This window comes from Nomascus leucogenys, chromosome 21, assembly GCF_006542625.1.
Source record: "Nomascus leucogenys isolate Asia chromosome 21, Asia_NLE_v1, whole genome shotgun sequence".
NCBI lineage: Eukaryota > Metazoa > Chordata > Mammalia > Primates > Hylobatidae > Nomascus > Nomascus leucogenys.
Genome location: NC_044401.1, coordinates 44,554,741 through 44,577,905, shown reverse-complemented (window position 1 = coordinate 44,577,905; position 23,165 = coordinate 44,554,741). Strand labels below are relative to the sequence as shown.

Genomic DNA, 23,165 nt, shown 5'->3' with positions numbered 1-23,165 from the left:
TGCTTCTTTCACTTAATACTTTATTAAAAACATATTAATATATACCCTTTGAATTTTTAATAACTTGTTAATACTGTATTTTGTGGATATACCATAGTCTGTGTAACTACTATATGGTTAGGAGTAGTAACCATATATTTGAGTTTGTTATAATTAATATTATTATTAATAAGCAAGTTTCTAATATCAGAAACTTACTAATATTCTTAGCTTAAAAGTAAGTTGGATTTTTTTCCTCAGTACAATAAAGATTCTTGTTTTTTAAAGCTTAGTTTACCCTGTAATATGGGAGCATTACAAGGCCATGACTAAAATAGACTGTTTACAAATACCACAGATGGTTTAAAAGCATCAAAAATTAGTCCACTTTGGGAAATTACATCATAAGAAAATAAGTTCAAACATACAAAAAGTTTTTGCACAAACATATTTACAGAAATGTTTCAGCAGTGAAAAACTGGCTGTTACTTAAATGTCTAACCGTGTGGGAGTAGTTACACAGACTATAGTATATCCTCAAAATATAGTAGTAACTACTTATTAAATATTCACAAAATGAATATATTAATAAACATGTTTTAATAAATATATTTCATATATTTGAGTTTGTTGTGATTAATACCTACAAATGAGTGCTCATACTTCTGAAGACTTGTTTTTCTCTTTCTTTAGGAAGTTCGAACTGATGGCAACAGTCAGTTTGCATCACAAGGTAAAGCAGTTTCTGCAACCTGTACTGATGTTCTAAGGAATTCATTTAATACCAGCCCTGGAGTTCCATGTAGCCTGCCCAAAACTGACATATCAGCTATTCCAACATTGCAGCAACTGGGCCTTGTTAATGGAATTCTGCCACAACAAGGAGTTCATAAGGAAACAGACCTACTAAAATGTTTTCAAACATATTTGTCTCTTTTTCGATCTCATGGAAAAGAAATGCATCTGGACAGTCAGACACACCGAAGCCCTACTCAGTCACAATCAGCTTTCTTGGCTACTAATGAAGAAAAATGTGCCAGAGAGCAAATTAGAGAGGCCACAAGTGAAAGAAAGGATTTAAACATACGTGTGCGAGATACAAAAACAGCGAAGGATATACAGAAGGCAAAAAATGTGAACGAGACAGCTGAAAAAGTTAGAATTATAAAATATTTGTTGGGAGAGCTCAAGGCCCTGGTAGCAGAACAAGGTAGATGGGACTTACAACTTTCTGTAGTATGGTGTTATACTAAATAGCAATGTCATATTATTTAGCTATCATTTAAATGGAGTTTGTGGTATTTTCCATAGAACTGTGTTTTGAGCTAGTAAGAAAATGAGTTCTACTTGTTGTATTATTTTTTTGGTTTTGATCCCTTCTTTCCTGTGGATTTAAAATGTGTTTGAGAATATCAGACATTCAGTCTTTTGCTTGCAAGTGTGTATTTATTCTGCTTGATAGTAGACCTTGAAAAGAGTCAACCAAAGAGAATTTGTACAGATAAAAATTTTAATTAGAGAATGCCTATAAATGATTAACTCCTTGAGTAGACTGGTTATTCTTCCTATTTTAAAAAGATGCAGAGAATTCCTTCCTGTCATTTCTTTAATAGCCAACTGTTAGATTGTTCAACAAATCTCACTTTGAGAAGTAACCCATACCTTCTTATGCCCTTTTCAGTGTATTTTTAGGACTTTTTTTTCTTAAATCAAGAAAAATGTTTCTGAGCCAGATTCTATTCATTTGTTTCCATTCTGTGTATGTATTCTATAGTAATGGCTTTTGCTTGAAATGAGTTACAGTTTTGTCATCTTGCAAACACAGTAATTGATTTTGGAAGCATTGATTGAATACCTAATGTTTGCAGACAAAAAAAAAATCTTAAAATGCTATATAAATGTAGCACCATTAAACCAAAGATTTAGTGTATTAAAATTGCTGTGTTTTCAGACCTTCAACTTATTACCATTTTCACAATCAGATACATAATCATGGTAATAATAATACCATTGGCTGTCATTTATTGAACACTTACCATGTGTCCAGCACAGTGTTAAGTGTTTTATATGCATTATCTCATTTAATCCTCCCAGCAGCCCTATGTGGTACTGTTACCACTCCCATTTTACTGATGAGGAAACTGAGACTCCGTCTCAAAATAAAAAATAAATAAATAAATAAATAAAGATTGGTAGAAGACTGCTTGATCATTGAACACAGTTGTTTACTGTGTACATATACTTTTCATGAGGATGTTAAAATATCTGTGAAACTGAATACATTTTTGTAACTTAGAATACACTTTCAACCTCTTGGTTATCAGATGATTAATAAATAATTTTAGGTACTTTCAGCCCATAGTAAATATGAATGGGAATGAGAGGACAAAGATAAAAGGCAAAAGAATTAATATCTACCTTCTATGCCTGTGTCTGTTTGCAATCTCCAAAAACATCTCTCCACAATTATTAGCAACTTTTTGATGTCACAACAAATGAGATGTGGCTGCTTGTGTTCAATCTACTTTAGAAAATTAAATAATGAAACTATCTTAGCAGACCCTCACTAAATATTTTGCCATATTAACCCCCTAAAGTAAATTGTTTGCTTATGCCAGAATCAAAGGTTGTATTATAAATGTTAATACTATAACCAGTTATAGGAAACCCTATAGCAATCATAGGAGTCCACTGTGGTCCTTGGTAAGTATGGACTAAGAGATTTATGCAAGTCACATTCCTACTTGACTCTTGAACTGAAAAAAAAAAAAAAAACCACTTATGTAATAATCCTGTGATTTAAGATTAATCTTTAGTTTACTGAACTTAATTTCTTTAGAATTCTGAGGAAGCAAATACCAGCAGCATGAAAGAGAAAAATGGAACCTGTATAATAAATTTATAAATAATTGAGTTGAATTTATAACAAGAATGTACATATCTATAAAGATTTTCTTTTTTAGTAATACATACTAATAATCTTGTCTAAAAATATAATATTGATTTTACTCATTTCTGTTGCCTTTTATAGGGGATTCAGAAATTCAGAGGTTGGTTACAGAAATGGAGGCATGTATATCTGTACTTCCAACAGTAAGTGGAAACACAGATATTCAAGTTGAGATAGCACTGGCCATGCAACCATTAAGAAGTGAGAATGCTCAGTTACGAAGGTAAGAATTGCTCTTTGAATATTTTTGTCTGTGTGCAAAGATGTCTCCTGGCCAGAACAAAGGTGCCAAATGACATACCTAGGACTTCATAAGTAAAATTTATTTGCTGTCTTAGCTGTATTTCTACCTTTCTTCCTCACTTTTCAGAGATTTCCAGCATTCTCTAACTTCCTTCTGCCCACTTGTACGTATTTTCTCCCACTTCTTTTACCCCTGTTGTCACTTGGTAGTGTGTAGGCAGAAAAATGAAGTATCTCTGTATATTTATCAGACTAGTCTAAGTTATGCTGCAGGAACAAACTTCTAAATCTCATTTGCATAGCACAGCAAGTTTCTTTCTCCCTCATGCCAAGACTAACATGGATCATTGGTGGCTCTTCCGTCGTGTGACTCAGGATCCAGACTCCCTCCATTTTATGAAGCCACTGTCTCAGTATGTGTTGTCCAGGAAAAAGAGAATGTGGATATGGTAATGGGGGAGTCTTACATGGCTCAACTCAGAAGTGATCGTTTCGCTACCACTTATATTTTATAGGCTAAAACAAGGCACATGGCCCTGCCTAATAGAAAGGTCTGGGGCATTGTATTAAAAGCAAACTGTTTTTCTTCTGCTCTCATACCACAACAATCGACACAGAACACTTACATGACCAATGTGTAGGGATTTCTCCCCACCAGCAAGCAAACAGTCAGTTCTGCAACTGACACCAGTTGGGAGTCCTCCAGTTCAATTCCAACACTATCTACCTGGAAATAGTATCAGATCCCACAGGTTGAGGGCTCAGTTCCACAAGACTGAGCTCTACTTCCAATGCCAATCACAAGCCCCAGGTTATTTTGCCTGTGTTTCTGACTGGTTGGCTGTAAATCGAAGTTCCCTTGACCTCCTTCTTTGGGTTCAGTTAATTTGCTAGAGCGGCTCACAGAACTCATGGAAACACTTAGTTTACCACTTTATTATAAAGGATATTGTAAAGGATACAGATGAAGAGATGCAGAGGGCAAGGTATTGGAGAAAGGGCGTGGAGCTTCTATGCCCTCAGTGGGTGCACCACCCTCTAGAAAGCTCCATGTGTTTATCTGTAAGCTCTCCATACCCTGCCCTCTTGGGCCTTTTATGGAGGCTTCATTGGATAGTCATGGTTGAATCATGGACAGCTGTGAAGATATGTGATTTGACAGAAAGGGTATGATCTAATAGACAGAGTGGGGAAACCCAAGAAGTTCTGTCTGTTCAAATTCTTTTTGGCCTCTCTGTGGAGCATTCCTTTCTCCTCAGTATGAGGCAGGTCTCCTTCGGAAATGGGGTTCTTATTTACTACAAACAGACAAGGTAGGTCAGAGAATTTCCTTATGGCAAGAAAGGTGGGAGAAGATTAGAGTATGTTTTTAGTTCCTATGGCCTACAGTGGGGAGGAAAAAGGGGCAGGTGAAAGGATGGCAAGAGAAGGTTAGAGAGAGAGATTCTGTTTTCTGAGGCCTGCTTCTGAGGCCTAAAGTACCTGAATATTAACAAACGACTGTCTTTCACCTTTATCACTGAAGCTGGTCTGAAGCTGCTTCAGGAACCAGGGACAAAAGGCCAAATACTTTAATAAAAGGTATGTTTTTGGTTTTGACTGCTTAACAAATAACAAGGGCTGTGGGCGTTGACAGCCAGGAACTGTGAATGAAAACATATATATGTATGTGTATATATACGTATATATGTATGTGTATATATACGTATATATGTATGTGTATATATACGTATATATGTATGTGTATATATACGTATATATGTATGTGTATATATACGTATATATGTATGTGTATATATACGTATATATGTATGTGTATATATACGTATATATGTATGTGTATGTATGTATATGCAGTAACAAACATACACTCACACCACACACATTTATATACAATATGTATATATAAAAATATAGAAAATAATGTCACAGATATATACTTACTTCTATACACCCAGGAAGGAAAGGAGAACCTTAGTAAGCACTAATATAGCCCCACCACACTTAGACAAAGAAAAAAGTAAAATTCTTTGATATTTTTTCTTTTGGTCATCTTAACTTGTTGGAATTACATTCTTAATTTGTTTAGGAAAGATGTAGACCAGGGATCTAATCTTGAAATATAAAAGGAATCACCCACATATTAGCAATAATATCTTAACTTTGAATGTTTCAGTGATGACCCTCAAGGCCAACACTTCAGTGTCTGTTTATTAATACACTTTGCAGAAAATTGGAGTACATATCAAGTGCTTCTGCAGCACTACAATGCGAATGTGCCCTGAGAGAGTGTTACAGCCACATAAGCTATAGACATTGTGTAAGATATGACCTGCAAGGATCTACACAAATTTTTAAAGAAACTGGAAAGCAATTAAATAGTTGGAGCATAGCTAAAATATACATATCTGGAGCCTGTGGGCATGATAGCTAGAGAGATGCACTCATTTAGGATTCTTTCTCTAGAGGTCATTATCCTGTAGCTACTACGATATAAGATGGGGTTGCTGGGTTTAAGATCTAATATCACCTTTAGTCTTGACCTAAGGAATTCCTATACCAGCATAAATTTTTAAAACCAAAAGTGAGTAAATAATAAAATAATGAACAGCAAATACTGCTAACATTTATTGAATGTTTTATATATGCCAGACTATTGTCCTTGATATGTGTCACCTCTTTATATCTTCACAACAGCTCTGTGAAATAGGTGCTATTTACTCGCATTGACAGATGAGGAAATGAAGGCACAAAGAGTTTATGTAACTTGCCCAAGGTTATACATCTAAGAAGTTAAGAGTCAAGACTCGAACCCAGGCAATTTGGTTTTAGAGTACAGTGATCTTAACTTGTAGATTTTTACACTGTCTCGGTTAGGAAGTAGAGATTTAATTATACCTCACTATTTAGGTGTATTTTGTGGAACATAGAATGTATTGTAAGCCATTCAAAATAAACAAGCATATTATTTAAAGGAATGACAATCAAATAATTGGTTTCTTAAATAAGGATACCAAAACGTAGTCTGAGAATATTTTATTTTAACATTGTCACCATGGAAAATATTAGTGGTTCTTATTTATTTCGGTTCCTTAGAACATTTTTAAATTGCCTTAGGAGCTAATTCATAAGCCACTCAAGAAAATGAAGTTTACTGGTTTATGGGCCACCACTTGTTTCTAGTTTTTTTTCAAAGGTATTTGTTTGATGTCTGACCTAATTCTTCAACTGGCACCAGAGCTATTTGGCTGGCTGTCTTTACAGGACAAAGATTATGTAGCATGCTATTGCCACTGTTGTTTACTTGACCTTCTAAAAGATGAAAAAACTAAAAAATGAAGAATTTTTTAGATATGTTCTTTTTAGCAGAATGAGGTTTCTGGTAGTAGTGTAGGAAATTTTGTGCCACTTTGGTAATCTATTTGGAAAGAATTACCCATCATCTCCATTACAAATGAAAATTGGAATACATTGGTTCATTCAAAAGTGTTTCTCATCATTTTCAATTTTTAAAAAAGTTTTTTTTTTCCTGTTTAGATATTTGGAAACTACGTGTTTCTTTTTAACCACATCTTTTAGGACTTTCTTGGAGTTTATTGCCATCTTGTGGCTTAAAAAATAGCTACATGCATCGTTTCTATGATATTTTGGCATTTTTGGCATTTAGGCTAGACAGTTTTTAATGTGTCTTCTGGCACAGTTATTCAGCATTTAGCCTTCCTGGTCCCCAACCACTAAATGTCTGTAGTGCCCCATTAATTTTGACCACCAGAAGGCCTGGCACATTTCCAAATTTCCTGGATGGGAGTTTGGTGGGTATTACCTCCAGTTAAGAGCCATTGAGCTAGAGAGTGCCAAGAATTCATGACCACCTCCTGATATTAAACTCAACTATGAGACCATTATGTAGCCACACAGAACATAAAAATGAAACAGGAGTGAATGGAAGGAGTCAAGAATGATGTTCAGGTTCTGTCTTCATAATTTAACAAATGGTAACATAATTCTTCCAGATGGGAGCTACTAGAGGAAGAATAGATTTGTTTTATTTCATATTGTTAATGTTTTTTGAGTTGGGCAAGGTAATAGGAGAGCCTGTGAGTTAAGATTTAGACCTGCTGAGTTAGACTGTCTGGAGGACAGGAACAAGATGCAAGATGGAAATGTAGACTGGGGAATTATTCTCTGAACATGTTTTTATTGAGCTTTTTGTATAGATCTGGCACCGTTGTAGACACTGGAGACAATTTGATTGAAAGTAAGTGATTTGTTAACCAGCATATAAGTAAGTGGTATATTCACAAATAAGGTAGAGTGTGTGAACGCAGTGAAAGGTGAATTGCTGGGGAGTAACAACTTTTTAAGGAAAGAACAGAAGATTAAAATTAGGAGAGTGACATCACAAAAGTCACAGGAAGAAAACAATTTATAGGAGAGATTTTGTATAGCATTAAAATAAACTGACAACAAGAACAAAGGTAGGTCCAGAATAAATATCACAAGACAAATTACTCAAAGAACTTCAGAAAAACTTAAAACAGTGTTCCATAGTCTCAAGGAAATTAAAGATAATAGGATCTCTTACAGGGAGAACGACTGAGATTGAGACAAAGTGCTCAAAGAAGAAAAAAAGAAGACAAATGAGTTAAGTGAACTCAGAAAAATAAAGCAAAAAAATTACAAAAATGAAAGAAACAAATGTAAAGTAATTAACAAACAGACAAACTCAGGGATAGTGTAGTCCACTAGAACTTAAGTATTGTGAAGCCTGAAGTTTTTTGTTTTGTTGCTTTTTGGGTTTTTAGGTTTTTTCCCTAAGTCTTTCTGTTTTAATTGCTACTAAATTCATAGTTCAGTGTCTCCTACTACCCTTAGCTTCTTCCTATTCCTAAACCCTTTAAAAAATTTTTATTTATTTTTATTATGGTAAAATATATATAATATTTACCTTTTTATTTTTAACCATTTGCAAGTGTACATTTCAGTGGCAATAAATAAATTCACAATGTTCTGTAGCTGTTACCACTATCTGTGCCAAAACTTTTTCATCCCCAGCATGAACTCTGTACCCATTAAACAGTAACTTTCTCTTCTTCCTTTTCTTACCTCCTGGTAAGTTCTTGTTTTTTGTTGTTTTTGTCTCTGAATTTGAGAAGGCTGAAATTTTGTTGCTTTATAGTTTGCAACTATATTTCTAGTGCTAGGAATTGTGCCTAACACTCACTTTAACAAATATTTGTTAAATTGACTGAATGCATGGTAGATAAGCTTGAGGGAATCACACAAGGCAAAATAGAAAAAGAATGATCTAAAAATTATTATGAAGAAGATAATACATATGAAAAAGAAAATAGATATAAAATTGGTGTTCCTGAAACAAGAGAACAGAACAAATGGATTAAAGACAATATTAAGATATTTATAAATAAAAGGGAAATTTTTCTTTTTTATTTTTTTTTTATTATACTTTAGGGTTTTAGGGTACATGTGCACAATGTGAAGGTTTGTTACATATGTATCCATGTGCCATGTTGATTTCCTGCACCCATTAACTCGTCATTTAGCATTAGGTGTATCTCCTAATGCTGTCCCTCCCCCCTCCCCCCACCCCATAACAGTCCCCGGAGTGTGATGATCCCCTTCCTGTGTCCATGAGTTCTCATTGTTCAATTCCCACCTATGAGTGAGAACATGCGGTGTTTGGTTTTCTGTCCCTGCGATAGTTTACTGAGAATGATGTTTTCCAGTTTCATCCATGTCCCTACAAAGGACATGAACTCATCATTTTTTATGGCTGCATAGTATTCCATGGTGTATATGTGCCACATTTTCTTAATCCAGTCTATCGTTGTTGGACATTTGGGTTGGTTCCAACTCTTTGCTATTGTGAATAGTGCCGCAGTAAACATACGTGTGCATGTGTCTTTATAGCAGCATGATTTATAGTCCTTTGGGTATATACCCAGTGATGGGATGGCTGGGTCAAATGGTATTTCTAGTTCGAGATCCCTGAGGAATCGCCACACTGACTTCCACAATGGTTGAACTAGTTTACAGTCCCACCAACAGTGTAAAAGTGTTCCTATTTCTCCACATCCTCTCCAGCACCTGTTGTTTCCTGATTTTTTAATGATGGCCATTCTAACTGGTGTGAGATGGTATCTCACTGTGGTTTTGATTTGCATTTCTCTGATGGCCAGTGATGATGAGCATTTCTTCATGTGTTTTTTGGCTGCATAAATGTCTTCTTTTGAGAAGTGTCTGTTCATGTCCTCTGCCCACTTTTTGATGGGGTTGTTTGTTTTTTTCTTGTAAATTTGTTTGAGTTCATTGTAGATTCTGGATATTAACCCTTTGTCAGATGAGTAGGTTGCAAAAATTTTCTCCCATTCTGTAGGTTGCCTGTTCACTCTGATGATAGCTTCTTTTGCTGTGCAGAAGCTCTTTAGTTTAATGAGATCCCATTTGTCGATTTTGGCTTTTGTTGCCATTGCTTTTGGTGTTTTAGACATGAAATCCTTTCCCGTGCCTATGTCCTGAATGGTATTGCCTAGGTTTTCTTGTAGGATTTTAATGGTTTTAGGTCTAACACATAAGTCTTTAATCCATCTTGAATTAATTTTTGTATAAGGTGTAAGGAAGGGATCCAGTTTCAGCTTTCTACATATGGCTAGCCAGTTTTCCCAGCACCATTTATTAAATAGGGAATCCTTTCCCCATTTCTTGTTTTTGTCAGGTTTGTCAAAGATCAGATAGTTGTAGCTATGCGGCATCATTTCTGAGGGCTCTGTTCTGTTCCATTGATCTATGTCTATGTTGTGGTACCAGTACCATGCTGTTTTGGTTACTGTAGCCTTGTAGTGTAGTTTAAAGTCAGGTAGTGTGATGCCTCCAGCTTTGTTCTTTTGGCTTAGGATTGACTTGGCGATGCGGGCTCTTTTTTGGTTCCATATGAACTTTAAAGTAGTTTTTTCCAATTCTGTGAAGAAAGTCACTGGTAGCTTGATGGGGATGGCATTGAATCTATAAATTACCTTGGGCAGTATGGCCATTTTCACGATATTGATTCTTCCAATCCATGAGCATGGAATGTTCTTCCATTTGTTTGTATCCTCTTTTATTTCATTGAGCAGTGGTTTGTAGTTCTCCTTGAAGAGGTCCTTCACATCCCTTGTAAGTTGGATTCCTAGGTATTTTATTCTCTTTGAAGCAATTGTGAACGGGAGTTCACTCATGATTTGGCTCTCTGTTTGTCTGTGATTGGTGTACAAGAATGCTTGTGATTTTTGTACATTAATTTTGTATCCTGAGACTTTGCTGAAGTTGCTAATCAGCTTAAGGAGATTTTGGGCTGAGACAATGGGGTTTTCTAGATATACAATCATGTCATCTGCAAACAGGGACAATTTGACTTCCTCTTTTCCTAATTGAATACCCTTTATTTCCTTCTCCTGCCTGATTGCTCTGGCCAGAACTTCCAGCACTATGTTGAATAGGAGTGGTGAGAGAGGGCATCCCTGTCTTGTGCCAGTTTTCAGAGGGAATGCTTCCAGTTTTTGCCCATTCAGTATGATATTGGCTGTGGGTTTGTCATAGATAGCTCTTATTATTTTGAGATACGTCCCATCAATACCTAATTTATTGAGAGTTTTTAGCATGAAGGGTTGTTGAATTTTGTCAAAGGCCTTTTCTGCATCTATTGAGATAATCATGTGGTTTTTGTCTTTGGTTCTGTTTATATGCTGGATTACATTTATTGATTTGCGTATGTTGAACCAGCCTTGCATCCCAGGGATGAAGCCCACTTGATCATGGTGGATAAGCTTTTTGATCTGCTGCTGGATTCGGTTTGCCAGTATTTTATTGAGGATTTTTGCATCAATGTTCATCAAGGATATTGGTCTGAAATTCTCTTTTTTGGTTAAGTCTCTGCCAGGTTTTGGTATCAGGACGATGCTGGCTTCGTAAAATGTGTTAGGGAGGATTCCCTCTTTTTCTATCGATTGGAATAGTTTCAGAAGGAATGGTACCAGTTCCTCCTTGTACCTCTGGTAGAATTCAGCTGTGAATCCATCAGGTCCTGGACTCTTTTTGGTTGGTAAGCTATTGATTATTGCCACAATTTCAGAACCTGTTATTGGTCTATTCAGAGATTCAACTTCTTCCTGGTTTAGTCTTGGGAGGGTGTATTTGTCGAGGAATTTATCCATTTCTTCTAGATTTTCTAGTTTATTTGCATAGAGGTGTTTGTAGTATTCTCTGATGGTAGATTGTATTTCTGTGGGATCGGTGGTGATATCCCCTAAAAGGGAAATTTTTCTGGTTGTACCACTTTATTCTAGCCTGGGAGACAGAGCAAGACCCTATCTCTAAGAAAAAAAAAAAAAAAGATCTGTGTCAGCAGATGAATAGGACATAGAAGATCTCAGAAAAACCATGCAAAACAATCAACACCAACACATATGCTGGTTAAGTTACTACACCCTAAGGATGAAACAAGTTAATTTTTGGAGACACTCAAAAGAAATAGAAAATTATGTATGAAGAGAAAAGTTTTAGGCTGTCTCCAGCCTTTCCACGGTGATTTTCGTTGCCAGGGGATCATAGAATATCATTTACAAAGTTCTAAGAGAAAGAAAGTATGCCCCGATAATCTCTAATGTGGTCTAGCTGTCCTTTTAGTGTAAAGGCCACAGTCGTATTCTCAAGTGTGCAAGAACTTAGGAAGTTTAACACCCTTGAACACCTTTAAAAAACAAAAAACTTGAATGTCAAAGTCCAGTCAACCAAAAGATGAATTCAAACAAAAGAGCAGACAGATGTGAACATTGAATCTATATGTAAAACTAAGACAACCATGGAAATTATGGTTATAGATCAGAATGTGTTAGTAATCTTGACAATATGAATTCCAAACTCTGCATTTTTCATATCCTGTTTCCTAAATTTTAGATTACTTAGGAATAATATTTCTTGAAGTAAAGAAACATTTGCCTAACAGTTTTGGTTTCGCTTGTTAATTTCTTTCCATTAAAATCATGTAATCCTAAATTCAATACATAATATTTTTAAATAGTATTTGTAATATCATCCCATTATTTTAAAATTCTTCTTAGATATTTGTCTTTTTGTCTCTGCATATGCTGGAGAATGTATGAATGTTATCCAGCAAATAATGATTGTTATTTCTATTTAACAATGTGCTAGATGTTCTAACAAGTGCAGTAAGGCAAGAAGAAATAAAAGCCAGCCACACTGGAAAGGAAAGAAGTAAAACTGTCTTGTTCACAGATGACATGATAACTCTTGTAGAAGATCCTATGGAATCTACAAAAATGCTGCTAGAGTTAATAAGAAAGCTTAGCAAGGTTGCAGGATACAAGATCAATTGTATTTTTATGTGCCAGCAATGAACAATTTGAAATTAAATTTAAAATCAGTACTAGAGTAGCATCAAAAAAATATGAACAATTTAGGGATAAATTTGAAAAATATGTAAGACCCATACACTGAAAACTACAAAATATTGCTGAGAGAAATTAAAGATCAGTATAAGTGAGAGATAAACCAGATCCATAAATGTAAGACTTAAGATATCACTTCTCCCCAAATTGATGTATAGATTTTATGTAATTAAAGTAAAAACTCAAGCATGCTTTTTTTAAATATTTAATTGAAGCTGATTCTAAAGTTTACATGGAAATTTGAAGAATCTAAAGTACCCAAAACAGTATTGAGAAAGGAAAACCAAGTTGGTACTATTCAATTTCAAAACATAAAGGAATAGTATTCTAAGAGGTGTGGTGTAAAGGTGACAAATAGATCACTGAAACAGAATAGAGTCTAGAAACAAATTCACACACAGAGATAGTGTTTTGCAAAGATATCAGAGAAATTCAGTGGGGAAAGAATACTCTTTTCAATAAATAGTGCTGAAACAATGGGAGAGTCATGTTTTTAAAAAATGAACCTCAACCTTTACCTCATACAGTATACAAAATTGACTTGAAATGAATCACAGATCTTAATGTATAAACTAAAACTACAAAACTTCTACAAGGAAACATAGAGAAAATCTTAGGGATTTTGGATTGGGAAAGATTTTAAAAATACAACACAAAAAATATAAACTAGAAAAAAATGAGTAAAGTGGACTTCATCAAAATTTAAAACTTCAGTTCTTCAAAAAACACTTATTAAAAATGAAGAAGCAACCAACAGACAGAGAGAAAATATTTGTAAAACATGTACCTGATAAAGGACTTGTATTAGAACGTATAAAGAACTTAAGACAGTATAAATTTTTAAATATCAAGTTTAAAAACGGGCAAAATATTTGAACAGACACTTCACCAAATAAGTGGATATCAAATATGAATATCAAATAAGAATATGGAAAGATGCTTATCAGTAATGATTAGGAAATTGAAAATTAAAACCATGACAAAATACCACTGCATACCCATTAGAATGGCTAAAATTCAAAATTAATAAACGTTGGGATGTGAAGGATTTCACAACTGGTGGGGATGTAAAATAATTTCAACACTTTGGAAAAAAAGTTTGGCAGTTTCTTAGAAATTAAACATATGTCTAACATACGATCCAGCCAGTCCACTCCTAGATATTTAAGAGAAGCCAAAGCGTGTGTCCACACAGAAACTTGTTGATGAGTGTTCATAGGAAACAACCCAAATGTCTATCAATAGGTGAATGGATAAACAAATAGTGCTATATCCATACAGTAGAATACTACTCAACAATAAAAGGGTTAGAACTATTGATACATGGAACAGCATGGATGAATCCCACAATTTTTTTTTTTTTTTTTTTTTTTTTGAGACGGAGTCTCGCTCTGTCGCCCAGGCTGGAGTGCAGTGGCGCGATCTCGGCTCACTGCAAGCTCCGCCTCCCGGGTTCACGCCGTTCTCCTGCCTCAGTCTCCCAAGTAGCTGGGACTACAGGCGCCTGCCACCACGCCCGGCTAATTTTTTGTATTTTTAGTAGAGACGGGGTTTCACCGTGGTCTTGATCTCCTGACCTTGTGATCCACCCGCCTCGGCCTCCCAAAGTGCTGGGATTACAGGCGTAAGCCACCGCACCCAGCCGAATCCCAAAATTATTATGTTGAGTGAAAGAAGCCAGGCTAAAAGAGTATATATTCCACAATTCCATTTATATAAAATTCTAGAATGTGCAAACTATAAATAAGTGCTTATCTGGGAAGAGAGAGTTATGAAAAGGGCTATGAGGAAACTTTTAGGGATGATGAATATGTTTTTTGAAAAATTTTTAGGTTTGGGGGTACATGTGAAGGTTTGTTACATAGGTAAACGTGTCACAGGAGGTTTGTTATACATGTTATTACATCACCCAGGTATTAAGCCCAGTACCCAATAGTTACCTTTTCTGCTTTTCTCCCTCCTACCACCTTCCCCTCCCTCCTACCACCTTCCCCTCCCTCCTACCATCCAGACCCCAGGGTCTGTTGTTTGCTTCTTTGTTAATAAGTTCTTATCATTTAGCTCCCACTTATAAGTGAGAACGTGGTATTTGCTTTTGTTTCTGCGTTAGTTTGCTAAGGATGATAGCCTCCAGTTCCCTTCATATTGCAAAAAAACATGATCTCATTCTTTTTTATGGCTGCTGATGAATATCTTAATTGTGATGGTGGTTTTACTACATCATATGGCAGAACATAAAATGACACACTTTAAATTTATGTAGTTTCTAGTATGTCAGTTTTATCTCAAGCTATCTTAAAAAAAAAAAACGAATGACTTGAATAAAAGAAATATTTGCCTAAGTAGCAGCAGTTCTTTTCCTTTTTTAAAATCCAGTATGTTTAAATTTAGTACATATCTTAAAATAGCATGTATAACATCAATTTTTAAAATATCCTTTTTTCTGTTTTTATCATGTATCATTTTAAATAGAATATTTTTTTAAAAGCCTAGCCCTGAAAGCAGGGAATGAGAGGAATGAAAGTAGCTAGTTGTACAGTTAGATTGGAGGGAATTTTTTTAAAATATGGGAAGAGTTTTGATATGTTTCTTGGCTTAGGCACATGAACTGGCAAAGAGGGAGAAACTGCAGATACAGAAGATAAAGGGAGTGGGATAGGAGCAGAGTCCTTGATGGTCTAGGAGGAGAATGGGATCCAGGGCATAGATGAGGCTACTCATCAGACTAGATGGAAAAAATGAGGGCTAATACACATGGATACACCCTGGGACCAAAGGATGACTGTGTTTGTCCCCAAACCACAGTATTTTTAGTGAAAAAAGGAAAGTATACAATTGAGAAGAGGAGGGTAGGAATGAGGGGCTTGCAGTGAATTATTAGAAGTTTAGATTGGTTACATTTGGGAAGAGAAGAATCTGACCAGGGACATACAAAAAGATTATCGAGGAAAGCTTCTGTTGTAAAGGGGAAACCTTTAAAGAAAATCAGAATTTTATTAAAACAAAAATAAGCTCACATTATACTGTTGTTCTGCAGCTTGCTGCTTTCACTTCATAATGTGTCTCAGAGATCTTTTCACGTCAGTACAAATGGACCTCTCGCTCTTTTTATTATCTGTGTATTAGTATTTCATATATGGATGTACCATAATTTATGTAACATTTTAAGTTGTTTCCAACTTGGCACTATTAAATAATTGCTGTTGTGAACATCCTTGTATGTATCTACAAGGTGGGAGATGCTTTTGCACATGTAAAACTGTTTCTGATGCTTGATAACCTAGAAGTAGAATAATTTTGTCAGAGATTATAAACATTTTACATTTTGTTGGACGTTTCAAACTGCCATCCAGAATGGTTATACTGATATAATCACACGAATTGAGTTAATTCATTTCCTGTACTATCATCAGAAAATGTTATTTCCTTTTATTTTTGTCAATCCTATGGCCAAAAAATACCTTCTTTTAAATTTGCAATTCTTCATGTTAGTGAAGATGAGCATTTTTATCATATGCTTATAGGCCATTTCTATTTCTTATGTGAACTGCTCATTCTTATCCTTTGTCACTTTTTACTAGGTTGCCTTCCTTACTGATTTGTAGGAGTTCTTTAAATGTTATGGACCCCTTGTCTATAACATATGTGCAGGTATTTTCTTTCAGGCTTTTAATTCTACAAAGTTTCAAATTTTGATATGGTTAAATCTTTCGTTCTTTTCCTTGATGCTTGCTGGATATTGAGTTTCACTTGGAAATGCCTTCCCGACTTCAAGATTATGTGGATTTCCCCTTAAAACTTGTATAGTTGGGTTTTGTTTACATATTTTATCACTTTAATCAACTCAGAATTAATATATGTGAGTGATGTGAGGTAGGGTACTATCATTTTAGAGTCAGTACCAAAAATAAATATTTTAAGGCAAAATATTTTTAGGTAAGTAATTCTGGAAAGATAATAGAGGTAACTTTTTTTCCCCATAAGCGATAACTTCTTAGGAGTAAAGAAAACACTTTTATATGTTTCTATTTGTGAAGCAGATACATATCATGAAGTTCATTGTAACAGGGCAGATTTGTAGCATGTTAATATTCTCGTTACTTAAGACCATTAACTTTTCCATCTAATAAAATTATTAGAAGCATAGATTTGTGTTTCAGCATATGACAAACATCAGGCAGATAGATGTCTGATAGCAGTCAGTGCCTGTAGGTATTCTAGTTCATAGTAATGACAAATCTTTTAAAAAGTAGATGATTAACTACAGTGATGAAGATACACAGAAAGACGACGAGAAACAGCATGAGGAGATAGAAAAGGAAAGAAAGAAAAAAAACAACAAATCACTGAAGAGACAAAAAAGAGAAATGAACACTTTCCTCATGACGGTTTTTTTTTTTTTTTTTGAGGCAGAGTCTCGCTCTTTCACCAGGCTGGAATGCAGTGGTGTGATCTCGCTCACTGCAACTCCACCTCCCAGGTTCAAGCAATTCTCCTGCCTCGGCCCCCCAAGTAGCTGGGATTACAGGCACCACACCCAGCTAATTTTATTTTTAGCAGAGATGGGGTTTCGCCATGTTGGCCAGGCTAGTCTCAAACTCCTGACCTCAGGTGATCCGCCCACCTCGACCTCCCAAAGTGCTGGGATTACAGGCATGAGCCACTGCACCTGGCCTATGAGGGGAGGTTTTATGTTGTTTCAGGCAACCTTAAAAATTATCTCAGGCCTCATAATAATAGTAGTATGGTTTCGTTATTGTTATTTATTTAGTTTTTGTTTTTTGGGGATGAGATGGACTTCTGCCGTCTTAGTGGGTTTATGTTTTATCTTTTTTGATAGGCTATCACATGTATACTATTAAATTGGCTTGGTATTCTTGCATTCATAGTTCTTCATTATTTCTTTAGGCAGTTGAGAATTTTGAACCAGCAACTCAGAGAACAACAGAAAACTCATAAGCCATCTGGTGCTGTGGATTGCAACCTTGAATGTAGGTAAAAGAACTTTAAGGATTGATAAATTATTTGTGGCTCTGGAAATGTTGATAAAGAATTGAGCTTTTGTAATTACTTTGAGGGGATAAATTTAAAATATTGTAGAAACATAGGAAAATAAAAGATGCTATCACTTCCCAATAATATACACCTTTTTTTGTTTGTTTTGAAATACAGGAATGTGTTTCCTTTTACATATCTTCTCTGCATATATAATTGATTTATTTAACAAACACTTACTGAATACCTACTGTGTGCCAGGCACAAATAGAACTATATATGTACTTTTTCTTTTTTTTAAATGAGATCACACTGTATATACTTTTCCACAGCTTCTGTTTATTCACTTAACATATAGTGGACATTTTTGTCTATCAAAATACATAATTATGCATCTTTCTCTTTAAGAATTACTTGGGTATTCTGCTTATCCAGGTCTACCATAATATGTTCCTTTGGTGATAGCACTTTCCCCTTTTTTCCCAGTGCAAACAACATTGCAGTGAAAATCTTTGTATATGTCTTTGTGCATATATGTCAGCTTTTTTTGTTTGTTTGTTTGTTTGTTTGTTTGTTTTAAGACGGCGTCACTCTGTGGCCCAGGCTGGAGTGCAGTGGTGCGATCATGGCTCACTGCAACCTCTGCCTCCAAGGTTCAAGCAATTCTTTTCCCTCAGCCTCTCAAGTATCTGGGATTATAGGCGCCTGCCACCACGCCTGGCTAATTTTTGTATTTTTATTAGAGACAGGGTTTCATCATGTTGGCCAGGCTGGTCTTGAACTCCTGACCTCAAGTGATCCCCTCCCAAAGTGTGGGATTACAGACAATGAGCCACCACGCCTGGCCAGCATTTTTGTAGGATAGATTTATAGCAGTAGAATTGTTGAGCCAAAGGGTATATACAGTTGCAATTGTGACAGATATTGCCAAATTGTCCTTAATGATCACAGAGCTTAATAAAGAAAGAAACTATAATAGTACCAGAAGAAAAGATAAGAATTTTTATTTTTTTATTTTTTTGGAGGGGAATTTTTCCTAAGCCTGACAAAGACTCAAATGCCACAGAGGAACAGATTGATAAAATATGTCCCCAGAAAACTTTTTCAGTTTCTACATAGCAAAATTATAAATGCATTCAAAACATAAGCAAAATGGAGAAACAATACATGACACGATGAAGGCTTAATCTTCTTAATATATAAATATATCTTATAAATCAATAAGAAAAAAATATGATTACCCAACAGAATGAGCACTTTATAAAAGTGTTCAGTTTCACTAGAGTGATTTAGAAATTATCACTGTGTCTCCACTGTTAACCAAAGGTGAGGAGAGGGAGAGGGTAGGAGAGAGGAGGCCTAGAGGACAAGTGGGGAGATCAGTAGTTGCCACTTTAAATAGCTTCTCTTATTTATATTATCTGATCATTTATCTTATTGTTTCTTTGAGATCATTACTGTTTATAATTACTTGTTTGTTATCAGCTCTGTGAGAACAGGGGCCACGTCTGTGTTGTTCATCTGCGTATATTCAGATTCTAATACAATACCTCACACATAGTAAGCATTCAGTGAGCATGTATTTGCTTAATAAATGGTGCCATATACTTTTATCACCATGAAAAAGAACGTGATAGATCTATGTGTTTGCATACAACAGTCTTATGGGAAAAAAAGGCAAAGTTAGAAATTGTGTATAGTGTGTGTGTGTATGTAGTGTAATTAATACCATATGCAAAAGTGTTTTCATGAAAGATACCAAAATTAATACTGATTGTTTCTGGGGACAGAGAGGAGGAGTGGAAGGGAGATTCTTCATTGAGAATCATTTGGTATCATTGACATTTTGTGGTGTTTGAATTTTTTAACTTTGTACATGTATTATTCTTTTAAAAGGATTATGTATTCTTTCTTTTGAAAGGGTTAAAAAATTAATGCTTAAATGTCAACTGGAAAAGAAAGGTATGACTTCTGCCAATCATTTTTAAAAATATATGTAGTATTTATGTAGAACTGCTCATGCAATTAATTGTTAAACAAAATCAGTAAATTTCAGGCTTTTTTTTTTTTTTTTAAAGAAACAGGTATTTTCCAAGTTTGTACTTTTTAGGTTTGGGAAACAACTATTTGATCCATTTTGTCTTACAGTGTTTTCTCTTCAGTCATTGAATATGTCACTGCAAAATCAATTGGAGGAGTCACTGAAGAGCCAGGAATTACTGCAGAGTAAAAATGAAGAGCTGTTAAAAGTGATTGAAAATCAGAAAGATGAAAACAAAAAATTTACTAGTATATTTAAAGACAAAGATCAAACTATACTTGAAAATAAACAGCAATACGATATTGAGATAACAAGAATAAAAATTGGTACGTATTTAGACAGTAGTTATGGTCACATCTTTTAAAAGGAATAAGGAAACTGAAACTTTTGTTGTTTTAGAATTGGAGGAAGCCCTAGTCAATGTGAGAAGCTCCCAGTTTAAGTTAGAAACGGCTGAAAAGGAAAACCAGATATTGGGGATAACATTACGTCAGCGTGATGCTGAGGTGACTCGACTAAGAGAATTAACCAGGTAAAATTGACTTCCTTTGAATAACTCATGCCTTTTTTATTTTTAGATGTTTTTATAAACTTCAAAATAATGTTAGACCTGTTTTCTCACCCATATCTTTTTCTCTTATTTTGCCAATGTTTTTGCTAATTTCTAATGATGTTTTCTTCTGTTCCAATTAAATTAGTTTAGAAATTTCAAACCTGGCGAAATGTTTTTTTAAAACTGTGTGATTCTGGGCGGGGGACCTGATGAGAAGCTGAAGACTTGTATAGCAACACCATTGAGCCCTCTGGTTCTGAAGCTAGAGAGATCTGACTGTAATCCTAGCTCTGCCACATATTAGCTGAGTAACTTTGAGCAAGCCATTTAACTTCTCTAAACCTCAGCTGTAAAGTAGGGACATGAATAGAGTTGTCATGGGAAACTAAGAAATCATTCATGAAAAGCGCTTAGCATGGTAAGCCCTCATGCCATATGATCTTGGGTAAGTCAGCCTCTTTCAGCCTTATTTCATCAGTTAAATGAGTGAGTTGGCAGTAGCCCTTGAGATCACTTCATTCCCTAACAGTATTTTTCTAAAATAAAATTACCTCGCTCAATTTTTCTATGATATTCACTTACAAAATTCAAGTTTTCTTTTGAGATATTTGCGAAGAATTGGATTCTCAACTGCTTTTTAAAGTTCTAGGCAAGAAGTCAGTTATCTTAGGCCTAAAGATCTGCAGATCTGACTTTGTCTTTGAATGATCCTAGAAGTTCCAAATATAAAATAATCTTCCTTGTGTTTCCAATGAACAGATCGATTTTGAATTTTAAACTTCTCCCCTCATTTTGAATGATAAACTTGTAGGGAAGCAGATGAAACGGTAATATATAACATTTAATTTATTAATTTAGTTTTATAAATGTATTTGAAATTAATAATCTGTTCACATGGAAATATTGCCCTTTTTCCACGTTTATATTTCATAGGATGTTTGCATTCAAACTTTTATTTAACAATGGCAAAAGCAAGACATTTTTTGTAATCATAGAATTATAATTGATTAGGTTCTAGTCAGAGGTTCTGAATATTGGCTTATACCAGTCTTATTCAAAATAAAGTAATAGAATGTTCCTTCTTATGGAAGTCTTTGTAAGGTATCCCAAGGAACATGTTTCCTTTTTTCTAAGGAATAATTTTGGGGTGAGAACTTTGTTAGTCTCAAGTATTTATACTAAGAGAACCGAGTAACAAAAGGCCACATATGGTGTGATTCCATTTATACGAAATGTCCAGAATAGGCAGATTCACAGAGACACAAAGTAGATTAGTAGTTGCCAGGGGCTGGAGGAACCTAGGGGTGTAGAATGGGAAGTGACTGCTAATGGGTAGTTTCATTTAGGAGTGATGCAGATGTTCTAAAATTAGATAGTGGTGACAGTTCTCAACTCTATGAATATACTAATAACCACCAAATTTTGCACTTAAAAGGAGTAGATTTTGTGGTATGTAAATTATATCTGTTGAGTGCAGTGCCTCATGCCTGTAACCCCAGCACTTTGGGAGGCTGAGGTGGGTGGATCGCCTGAGCCCTGGGCAACACAGCAAAACCCTGTCTCTACAAAAAATACCAAAGTTAGCTGGGCGTGGTGGCACATGCCTGTAGTCCCAGCTACTCGAGAGGCAGAAGTGGGAGGAGCCCAGGAGGTGGAAGCTGTGGTGAGCCACTGTCATGCCACTGCACTCCAACCTGGGTGACAGAGTGAGACCCTGTCTCAAAAAATAATAATAAAATAAATATATTAAAATAATATCTCAATAAACTGTTATTTTGTAAAAGTTATATATGGTATACAGTCTGTTTAGAAAAGAAAAAGGAAGAAAAGAAAAAAATAGTGAGTCAGCATGGTCAAGTGCCATGAGAGTTTGCTTAGGAGTTACTATGAACATCTGCTTCATTCTAAGGGGCAACTCTTAGCCCCAAGCAGAAAATCTGTTGAAGTGGAGGATATAGTTCTCTGGTAGTTTTCTTTCCTTCTCACAATCTTTTTCTTCATACTGCTAAATTCAGCTTCTTTATGGATATGAAATCACAAGCTGCTATCTTTTATTTATAAAGTACTTCGATTTTTTTCAAAGTTCTGTCTTTCCTGTGTCATTTTATTTGTCCTCATCTATGGAGGGAAGATTTTAGTATCTGCATTTTCATAAATGGGCAAACTGAGGCCACGCAAAATAAGTATTAGTAGAATGTTAATAACAGAGCTGGGACTAGAACTCACATCTCTTAATTTCTAGCCAGATGTTCCTCATGCACATGGAGTGGCTTTAGCCATGGTAACAACTCCATGCATGATTTAGCCTAAGTAAACCTTATAATTTTTTACCTGGGAGGTAGACAGATGAATGGATGGATTCATTTGTTTATTCAACAAACATTAATTTTGTATTATGTTCCAAATATATATGTGTGAAGCATACATAAAAATATTTAATTATTTTTAGTGGCTAAATATCCACATTGACAAATGAAAAGCTTATTCTAGCGCTTTACTGACATACGTAGAGATACATCTTTTTTTATTTATTTATTTTTTATTTTGAGACAGTCTCGCTCTGTTGCCCAGGCTGGAGTGCAGTGGCACTATCTTGGCTCACTGCAAGCTCCGCCTCCTGTGTTCACGCCATTCTCCTGCCTCAGCCTCCCCAGTAGCTGGGATTACAGGTGCCCTCCACCACGCCCAGCTATTTTTTTTTTTTTTTTTTTTTTTTTTTTTTAGTAGAGACTGGGTTTCACCGTGTTAGCCAGGATGGTCTCTATCTCCTGACTTCATGATCCACCTGCCTCAGCCTCCCAAAGTGCTGGGATTACAGGCGTGAGCCACCGTGCCAGGCCAGATACATTTTTTTTTAAGTAAATGCATTGCACATGTTGACAATACTATTCAACATATGCAATGCATTTATTAAGAAAATTGGTAACAAAAACATAAGAA

The 23,165-nt window shown here is 35.3% G+C and overlaps 1 protein-coding gene across 7 annotated transcripts in view; it reads left to right on the top strand.

Moving 5' to 3' along the window:
• The window catches only part of CCDC14 (coiled-coil domain containing 14), a 45,227-nt gene that overhangs the window by 13,439 nt on the left and 8,623 nt on the right, over window positions 1-23,165 (top strand). For 3 of the 7 annotated variants that reach the window (XM_030801760.1, XM_030801761.1, XM_030801766.1), the window contains exons 8-12: window positions 673-1,189; window positions 3,011-3,152; window positions 17,545-17,627; window positions 19,780-19,998; window positions 20,072-20,204. In XM_030801760.1, the coding sequence (XP_030657620.1) occupies window positions 673-1,189; window positions 3,011-3,152; window positions 17,545-17,627; window positions 19,780-19,998; window positions 20,072-20,204 (1,094 nt within the window). The remainder of the gene's footprint in view (window positions 1-672; window positions 1,190-3,010; window positions 3,153-17,544; window positions 17,628-19,779; window positions 19,999-20,071; window positions 20,205-23,165) is intronic. The other 4 variants (XM_030801763.1, XM_030801762.1, XM_030801765.1 and 1 more) reach the window with 2 other exon arrangements.